The sequence below is a fragment of the Sinocyclocheilus grahami genome, unplaced genomic scaffold (genome assembly GCF_001515645.1).
Source record: "Sinocyclocheilus grahami isolate Dianchi unplaced genomic scaffold, SAMN03320097.WGS_v1.1 scaffold222.1, whole genome shotgun sequence".
NCBI classification, from domain to species: domain Eukaryota; kingdom Metazoa; phylum Chordata; class Actinopteri; order Cypriniformes; family Cyprinidae; genus Sinocyclocheilus; species Sinocyclocheilus grahami.
In genome coordinates, this window is record NW_015505401.1 from 2849186 (window position 1) to 2859754 (window position 10569).

Consider the following 10569-nt stretch of genomic DNA (forward strand, 5'->3'; position numbering starts at 1 on the left):
GATTATAATGACTTATACTGTCTTTTTACGCGTTGCGTTGCATCGCGCCGCGTAAACATAAAACCATGTCTGCATTTGTGATCGGAGAAATGACAAACAACAAGCCCTACTCTACACTCCTCAAAAAACTCTCTTTAAATATAAAAACTCTCTAAATATAAAAAAAACTTACTTACAGTTTCCGAGTCAGAACAGCCAGCACTGTAGTCTACTCTACCAGGATCAGGAAACGTGGGGGCGTGTTAGAACGAGCCATTTTAGGTAGGCATGGCTGACCCTTAACTTTTATAAAGAATATCTCTTTGGATTTGAGACTTTAGTCTTTGCAACTTTACAGATCTTCTTTATGCACCAAGAGCTTGTAACACTCCAAAGAGAGGAAAAATTGAAATCGCATCCTATGACCCCTTTAAATGCACATACAAGTACCTAAAGTGTACCTATAAGTTCCTAAAAGTGTACCTTTTAAAAACGTACCGCGCCAGTGATAGCTTTTTGTACCTTTTTTTCTGAGAGTGTACGGCACTTTCGCAAATTGGAAAGCTCTAACTTTATTGGACAATTTCGGATTTATACAACTTCCAGGAGTTAGATACATTTTTGTCAATCCATGTGAAAACAAATCCAGGTTTAGATTATAAGTGCTTCTGAGGAAGAAATAACTACTGAATTTTCAGGTTAAATGTTCAGGTTGCCAGGTTACCAGTCAGGGTTAATTGCATTGAATCTGAAGGATATTAAATGAGAAAACATTTCTGCATATTTAATTATGTTCATTTTAAATGTATACATGTGTTACGTTTCATTTCTTTATTTTTTACTTTTATTATTACTGATATTACTATACATAATTTAACTATTTATTTAGGTGGAAAGAGTTAATTTGGGGAAAAATAACATTTTGCAGTTGTATGGAGTTGTGTTAATGCTTTGTGTTAATAAAAAGTATTGTTAATGCTTTGGAAAAAGCTTAAAAAAAATAAAAAAGAATTGCAGATTCAGATTTGTTCCCTGAGTCTTTGAAATAAACTGTATTATTATTACTTTTGGACACATATTCTGGTTATGAAGTTAACACATTTAGGCACATTTATGTAGTGTTTTCTGTTAGACCCAGCATGAACTGACAGTGCTGTGCAATTTTTTTTAACACCAGCCTATGAACAGTTTACACACCCTCAAAACACCACATAAAAAAAGGTCTCTTTAAAGTGGACTTGACTTTGTCCATGATAAAAAAAAAAATCAGACTAATGAGATTATGTACATTTAAGTAAAGAAAAATTAAGTTTTTACATATTTTCACACAGCATGCCCATATTTGAAAGTACATATACCACTGATCAGTTAAGCATTTTCTATTTATCAATAATTATATAAAGTTATTAAAAAGTCTCAACCAAGAAAAACAAAACACAACCTTAACCAAAGAGAGTTTGGATTTGGAAACTCTGGAAATTTGGAAAGAATTTAGATATTTCAGCAGTCTGTAGTCTGTAGTTCACAAGACCCTAGGAATATGCAAATTCTTTCTCAAAACATTATTATTTGCATTTCTGCCCAATAATTAAGTCAAAGCTCAAATGCAACAACCCATTGATCTCCTGCACACTCCCTCCACTTGACTCTCAGTCTGTTCATTGCTGTCAATCAGCAGTCAGACTCCCAGAGGCCTCTGTGCTAAAGAAGAGGTCATCAGCAGCTGCCTGACCTGGAAGTGAAATCACTTAAGTGTGCCCATTAAAAACAACACGCAGTGCTGTTTAACATTAGTATGAGCAAACACAGCTGTAAACAAATACATCGGTCATCTAAGACCAGACACCATCATTCGTTTTTCCATCATGGTAGAAACTTTCCATTGCCTTCTTTTGTTTCACACCAAGCAAATTATCATTTCCATCATTCAAGTCTAAACCTGACACTCAGCATTTTTAGGGATGGTTTGCTCAAAAATGAAAATGATATCATGATTAACTCACCCTCATTTGTTCCAAACCCCTATGACTACCTTTCTTCTGTAGAACATAAGTGATTTTTGTCTACACAATGAAAATCAATGTTGTCCAATGTCTTTTGTGCTCCACAGAAGAAAGCCATACAGGTGAGTAAATTATGACAAAATTTTCATTTTGGGTGAACTATCCCATCATTCCCTCATAAAAGGGACAGATCCCCCAAAATATTTAAATTAGGTTCTATTTACATGTATAAATAACAAAAATAACAGTATTTTCTTAGCAATAAATGTAAATAGTAGTCGCATGCTATTTCTTCTACTTGTGTAGATTAGTATTTCTACTAGTGCAAATAGTGGCAGATATCTGCACCATATTATTGTAATACATTATAGACCCTTTTAGGGCCGACGTCACAATTACGTCACAGCGCTAGCTGGAGGCAAACCAAAGGGAAGACTGGAGTAATTATAATAATTGGGTAATAACTACTGTAGTTAATAACCTTGAACTTACCTCTAAACCTAATCTTAACCATGTAGTTACTTTGTATTACCCAGTACTTTCTTAGATAAGTATACTGTAAGTACACATTAGGGATGTCACAATTCTCAATATAACGTTGAACTGTTGGTACAACATCTATGGTTCAGTACTCGGTTACGATTAGAAATTTTTTTCTGTTATGTGTTCAAGTAACTTCTGTGTGTTTTATTTCTTTCCGAATTGGCTTTGTGTGTGTGTGCCCGCGAGTTTAAGCGCTGAGAAGAGAAAATGCCTCCACGCTTTTAACACGCATTTGAAAAAGCAACAAACGGTAGTTGCGTTGCTGTTTACAAATTAGGGCTGGGTAAAAAATATAGATATCTCGAAATATAAACCGATTGTCATTTTTACGGAACGATATCGATTCCTAAATCCCAAGAATCGATTAGTCTAGCCTGCTTTCAGTTAATGGACAGAACATTGAAGGGTACTTCCCATCCAATATATCACAATAACCACTGTGCTTTGGTACTTTTCATATGAAACAAAGTCTCAGATTTCAAATTCTGTCCATTGTATTGCAGCATTTAAACAATAAATGCTGTTTAATGTGGAGTGACAGATCGTTGTAGCGCCTCAGTTCAACAGACCTGCGTCAGAGCGAGGCGCACGTGAACTGATCGTCTCCTCCACATTAATACCAGTTTCAGAACAAAATAAACATGACTAAACATCCGAAGGCAAGTTAAAAGAAAGAGTACAACTTTACAATCTGTATCCTGTCTCATGTAATCGCTCAATCTGTGTTTCAGCCGTGCAAAGACGTCAATATAATGGCGTCTAAACAATGTCACGTAACGTCACATTTACCTCAGAAAAAAACATATTCGGTGACCATAAATTCATTAGTCAGATAGAAAAATAATCTGTAGAGAGGGGCATTTTGCTTAACATATGCACCATATAACATATTCATTATCATTGTTACTGTTCTTCAATGTTTAATTTGTTTGAATAAATCCATCAAGTTTTTATGACAGCCACCATTTAAATGTTTATATATATATATTTTTAAACGAACTGAAGTAAAAAATATATGTAAATTTATTATTGTAAAAACTTCATTTTAACCTTCAATATTATAGTAATGTTGTACCAACTGAAAATTTGGCATGTACTTTACCTGATATATACCATTTTTGTGTGAACTATCCCTTCAAGCTGGCAAATTCTAAACACACACACATTTGTAATAATATATTGAGTGAAAAACACTCTTTCAGCAGCAACAGAATAGCAACAGTGTATTAAATCTGATTATAAAGAGGAAAACATTCACATAAAGCCTATGAATAAGGCTACTGATCAAGTTTTTCTCTGACTGGATCATTTTCCCTACAGGAATCTCCTGCGTGTGCGAGACAGACAGAAAGGGGACGGCAGAGGCAGTAATGCGTTTATGCGTAAAATTTACAGAGGTTAAAAAAAGCTCCCAGCCCTGGCATTCTTCCCATATTGTGCGGCAGGAGAGGAAAATCGATGTGGGAACTCGCGAGTGAGAGAAGAGAGGAAGACAGGTGGAGAAATGGAAGGTTGAGGGGAGCCTGTGTGTGGGAACTTAATGACTTGTGACAGTGCAAAACTGACAGCTAATGAATTGACGCTCTTTCGCCCCCTCGTCTTACTTTCTCACATACCAAATTTACGACTATTCTCTCGCGCTTTCTTTTGACACTTGACCTTTTGTGTTCACTCTATTTCCTTTTACTTTAATACAATCTTTGGGCCTTCCTAATAAGCTGTCCAATAGAACCAAACTCTAACAAATAGCTCAATGAACCTGACCAGCTGACCATATGTTCCTCTCTGCCGTATAGCGGCCATCGAGAGCAGCAGGGCCAGGCGTATATTTAACCTGCATGCTCAGGTTTCTGCTAGCGTATAGCAGCAGAGATGGAGTGCGTAGGTTAGCACGAATACGCACAAATCACGAGGTTTGGTCCACACATCTGCTTAGTTCAGCAAGTCTACGACATTGCAAATAATCCTTAAGGGCATTCGAGGAGTTTTACAGAACTTTCAGAAACCTGAGACTTTTTTTCACTCCAAATGACGCCAGTAAACGGAGTTCACAAAAAGAAAATGCTGCAAGGGGAAGCAACCTGAAGTAACCGTAAAATGACTGACAAGCATTAAAAAAGCAAGGAGGTGGAAAGCAGAACACGCAAACATTGTTCTCTCCCAATAAGCATCTGATAAGGAAGCACAAATCCATTGTATGGACTCTAATGCAAGTTTACGAGACAGATTGTCTTTAATCAGTAGGGTGTTGACATGGGTTACGACAATTCTCATACCGATTCATGAGTTGTGCTAGAACAGCCCAGTGAGCTCCATGTGTGTCGCCACCACTAAGAATAGAATGGAAAATCAATTAAAGCCGAGGCTAGTGAAGTGAAAGACTTTGAGACCAATTTTTAAAGAGTCATATTTTGGGCAGACAAGCATTTCTAGGTTACAACAGACCAGACCGACCACGACAAATCTCAGCAAGCTACCCACCAAAAGCAAGACAGCGAAACGTCTCGGAGTAAGACAACAAAACAACGGGAGAGAAAAAGAGGCACAGAAAGACAGTGACTGACCAGGGTTTGCTGGTATCTCAGAGCTTTCCTTTGCGACGCATCGGCAGCCATCGACACGCTCGCACTGAGCCAAAAATAAACACACACAGTCTCACTCCTGTGTTACAGCAAATGAAACATACACTCACCGACTCTTACCCATTTATTCAGTTACAAACACCACCCCTCTCAAAGCGCAAGATACACACGCTGTCTCACTCTTATGTTACAGTACCCGCAACACACACTTGCAAGAAAAATGCTGAGACGTGTGATTCTTCAATTAGATACACTGGAACACACCATCCACAAACTGGCAAAGAGTCGGCCTACCTGTAATACACTGCACCAACAACACTTACGGAGGAGCAGAGAAAGCAAACGCATCACAAACATGCAGATATTCACAACCCTTGCAAAACATTACTATGGTATCCATAGTTTCTGTCAAATACATGGTATTGGCAAATTTGGTATATTAGCAAGCTGGTAACACAAAGGTCAGGGTTCTCAATTATACGAAGCTACGAGAACACTTTTTGTGCGCAAAAGAAAGGGAAAAAAACAACGATGCGGAGGAGACAAATTGTTGAATAAAGTCGTTTTTTTTTCTTTTGCGCACAAAAAGTGTTCTCGTAGCTTCGTATAATTGCGGATGAACCACTGATGTCACATGGATTATTTTACCGATCTCCTTGCTACGTCTCTGGACTTGGAAGCATTTCAGTTGCGTTGCTGTCTATGCAGGGTCAGACAGCTCTCATATTCCATCAAAAATATCTTAATTTGTGTTCCGAAGATGAACGGGTTAGAGTCTTACAGGTTAGAAAAGACATGAGGGTGAGTAATTAATGACAGAATTTTCATTTTTGGGTGAACTAACCCTTTAATCTACACATTCTGTAGTTAACATGAAACGGATGATTCAAATCCTAAAACAAGCACTGTCAGGATATATTAAATAAATAAGGATCAATTTTATGAAGAGGGCAAGCAAAATGGTTTTAAAAAATCACTACGAAGTGTAGTGTAGTGAATAAAAACACAAAGACTCAAAGAGCTGGCGGAGAGTGACTGAAACAGTTGAGCCCAAATGAGCGTACTTGTGTTTTGTGTTAAATAGATAATACAGGTCCAGATTTGCTTGTCTTTTCTTAGCTGCGGCACACGGCTAATCGCCGCCTCATCTCACATTAACGACATCAGCCGTTACTAGCGGCAACATGCCTCCCCATCTATCTGCGGGCCTGAACCCCTCCCAGCTGGATTTCTGTTTTACTTCCACCTCTTCTTGTTTTTGTTCCTTCTGGCGAGCAAGGAGGAGTCCTGTTTTTTGACAGGACACCACCCCCTCAGGGGCACCCGTGTAACATGATGAGTGAGTATGTGTTTTGGAAGGAGCTGGGGGGGGGGGCAACGTGACCCAATACAACAGCGTTCAATGCAGCAGCGAGGAAACTCAGATGCCCCGCAGAGTCTTAAAATACAACACACTCCTGCTGTGATTCAACCACTACTCTGATTAACGGGATGATGAATATGTAAACTCTCTGCCAACTCATGGCTTCTAGAGTCCGAAATGTTTACAGGCATTAACCTAGAGAGACATCCGAGTGAAGCATCCACTGATCTGATGAGCTAAAAGTGCAGCAAAACTTATACGCAACCCTTCAGGACTTCTGAAATACATTGTGTAGGTTGTCGCTTTTTATATCACAACTGGGCCTTCCAATTGATTGGCCAGGATATACCTCGGTGGACAACTAAATAAAGCTTCAAAATAAATAAAGTGATTAAAGTAATCCTCCACGCATAGGGGGGGGGCAACGTGACCCAATACAACAGCGTTCAATGCAGCAGCGAGGAAACTCAGATGCCCCGCAGAGTCTTAAAATACAACACACTCCTGCTGTGATTCAACCACTACTCTGATTAACGGGATGATGAATATGTAAACTCTCTGCCAACTCATGGCTTCTAGAGTCCGAAATGTTTACAGGCATTAACCTAGAGAGACATCCGAGTGAAGCATCCACTGATCTGATGAGCTAAAAGTGCAGCAAAACTTATACTTATACTTAAACTTATACATTGTGTAGGTTGTCGCTTTTTATATCACAACTGGGCCTTCCAATTGATTGGCCAGGATATACCTCGGTGGACAACTAAATAAAGCTTCAAAATAAATAAAGTGATTAAAGTAATCCTCCACGCATTTATATACATACCATCTGGGCCTTGCGGCGAAGGCTTCAGTGCTGGAGTCACGCTAACAGGTCAGATGGGTAGGTGTTATGGGATCGGTACAATGACGGCCGTTCCTGCAGCCACGGCAGGACAGAGAAACCCGAGCACGCAGATAAAAATGCATCACCACGGAAGCCGAGGACAACTCTGAAAAACAGAGCGGGACAGGGAGTGAGAGACATCTAATACTAAACAACTCGATACAGAGAATAACATCCAACATGGCTGACACTCAATTATAACCAACCAGACAATGCACTCCACAACGCAAGTCAAAGGTCTTTGGAACAGTATTTCTTTATTACATGGCAGCTTTTGCATTACAAAAATACAAAAATGACAGTTTCCCTAAAGTTTCTTTAAGCACCCTTCATAGTTGGTTAGTACAGATGAAAAAAGGCAGTGAATAAACCATTTAATATCAAGTTTGCTAGGCACTCGTCTGGCAGGGACTAAACTGGATTTTATAATATGTATCTGTCCATTGTGGGTTTTAATACCTTCATAGGGGAACTTTTAAACATTTGTTACCACAACTAGAACCTGAGGGGCTAAATGTCAACGCTTTCTCCATTACAATTCAGAACACACATTCAAAACCAGTTTAACACAGCCTGAGAAATACATTGATTATCTATAAATACAGTTGGGGGAGTTGTTTAAAACAAAGTTAGGCTGGTTTTGGAGAACATACTGTAAATGTGCTGGCGTTCTCTCAATGGAATGAGTGCAGGATTAAAGAAATACTTGCACAGTATAGCAAAACTTTGGGTCTGAAATTAATAAATTTTCTTAGTATATACATTTTATGTTTCTTACTTTAGTTTTGTTTTTCATTTAAAACTTCAAATGACTGATGAAAATAACTAGTATTTCATCAAATAACCAGTCATTTTTTTCCTAAATAATCATGGCACTTTTGCCCATTATGAAAGTAATCCTTTATAAATTATTTATCTGCACCAGCCCCTCACTTTATATTTACGATTTTAATGTTTGCTTAAAATGAACCTATGCCCATATTATTCTCCCAGTTCAAAGAAGCTTATTAGTTAAAATATAAAAGAATAAAACCCAACAAAGCAACAGTTGCTTGAAAGCAATATCAGCATGAACAGTATACATCTACATCATTGGCTTCTAAAACAGTACAAATAAAATAAAATACAGAAAAATAAAAGAATCACGTTGAGTGATAACCTGTGGTTGAGTGTGAAATGGATGCCATGGCAGTGTCAAAAGGTCAAAGGTATGACCTTTAACCTAAAGGTCATGCCTACTGGATCAGGAAGACACAGACACAGATGGAAAACAGCACACGCAAATTTACACACCACATTCCCAGGAGGAATAATGTTGTGTGTGTAGAACAGGAAGACTGTGTCTAAACCCTGGAACCTCTAAATGACAGAAGGTGAGCTGATGAGGTACAAAAGCTCTCTACCGCCACCTGTAGGCTTTAAGACAGCATACTTTCAGTCTCCATAATGTGAATTTGTTGGCACACAGAATGTTTAAAGTGAAATGTAATGTGCAAGAGTATAAGAAATATGCATATGTACAGGCATAATTAAGAAACATATTATGAGGATACATACATTTCATTTTGACAATACTCCGCATTGAAAACGAGTGGAAACACCATTTGGAATGCAACTGAAATCTGGAAGTTTTAGAATTGCATGAATATCTACAGAATGATCAAGTGTATTGATACGTTTTAAAAAATAACTTTTATATGCCAACCAAAATAGAGAAATAGTTTAACTTTTAACTCTGAGTCAGGAAGCCCTATTAAATTTCAATAAAGCTGCCATGGTGAATACAGGGTTACTAAAGAAAATTAACAGATGTCATGCCGCAATACTTACAGAAAACATTCATTTAAAGTTGTACTGATGTTGATACAATGCATGCAACGCTGCACCAAAGATAAAGTAAGAGCAGATCGGCTCTGTGAAATGGTATGGAGGGGTTTAGTATAGTACTGGCACAATGTTACTATGCATGTCTATGCATACAACAGTGTATGTGCGACAGCTGCTCTGAATGTACCAACAAGTTTACGGGTTGGCTATAAAAAGGCTCCACAATTACAAAACATACAATACATGAGTTACTGAGAAAAAGAAATAAAAAACTGTACAAAGTAAATTGAAAACAAACAAATAAAAAGAAATCTGATAAAACAAAAGACTGATCAAATGTTGACTTTGGTTAAAAAAAAAAGGGTAATTGTTCAGCAAATTTTATACAGCTGTTGAATAAAAAAGAAAATATTGGAATAAAAAATATATATATTTGATTTGGGGTTATTTTTAACCCCAATCTCTCCCTATATATCACGAAAACAAATGGGATTTTTTTTCACATATATCTCACAAATGGCATATTCACTCTTAGCAATTTTTGGTAAAAAAACAAAAAAGAGCAAGGCATAAATATTGTTGGCTATTACTAAAAATATACCCCAGCGACTTAAGAATGGTTTTGTGGTCCAGGGTCACATATGAAATGATGAATGGTAAGAAAATCAGATGAAGATACAACAATGTATACACACTGAAACCTTTGAGGGTGGCAAAGCCGCAGATCATGTCGGATCTCTGGGGCAGTTTGACTCTCAGTCTCTCCCTGTCTTTCACCTCCCTCTCTTTGTCATCTCTTTCCCCCTCTCTGCCAGCATCCCTCTGTTCACAGCCTGGAGATTGAGTCCGTTCCTGACCATCCAACTGGTCCACACCATTGTCCATCTCCTCTGAACCAGAAAGAAATGTTTGCTTGTTTGTGTGTTAGTGATTTAACACCATGCTAGCTTCCGTGGTTAATTTATATTTCATTGCCAATTTAAAGTACAATAAAGTTATTTTACAACCTTTATTTTATTTTTTTTAAACAGACTTTATTAAAAACCTATTTAAATGCTTCAGCTGAATAAAATTAACTCCTCAATTAATTAAAACCATCATACTTCCATACAATACGCCTCAGAGATTTGTTTTTGGCATGAGGCACATAATGTGCATCTTTACCATTTTTCACTTTCAAAGAATTCAATAAACGTGTCTGGAAATACTACTATATATTACTCAACACATACTTACTATTTTATAAAAAAAAAATTACCAGTCAAAACTATGTCTTTTAGTGTTTTTTTTTTTTTTTTGGGGGGGGGGGGGGGGGGTTTTTTTTAACGGGGTTTCTGTTTTTTTTTTTTTTTTTTTTTTTTGGCCTTGTGGGGTTTTTTTTTTTCC

General features: G+C 37.6%; 2 protein-coding genes across 2 annotated transcripts in view; both read right to left on the reverse strand.

Moving 5' to 3' along the window:
* LOC107596673 (chloride channel protein 1-like) overlaps positions 1-5158 on the reverse strand; it is a 47065-nt gene extending 41907 nt beyond the window's left edge. Inside the window, exon 1 of the mRNA XM_016287467.1 lies at positions 5090-5158. Within this exon, the coding sequence (XP_016142953.1) occupies positions 5090-5140 (51 nt within the window). The 5' untranslated portion in view covers positions 5141-5158. The remainder of the gene's footprint in view (positions 1-5089) is intronic.
* A 4652-nt stretch (positions 5159-9810) lies between these two features.
* LOC107596737 (caspase-2-like) overlaps positions 9811-10569 on the reverse strand; it is a gene marked incomplete at its 3' end in the record, with an annotated part of 21352 nt that continues 20593 nt past the window's right edge. The window contains exon 10 of the mRNA XM_016287534.1: positions 9811-10073. Within this exon, the coding sequence (XP_016143020.1) occupies positions 9811-10073 (263 nt within the window). The remainder of the gene's footprint in view (positions 10074-10569) is intronic.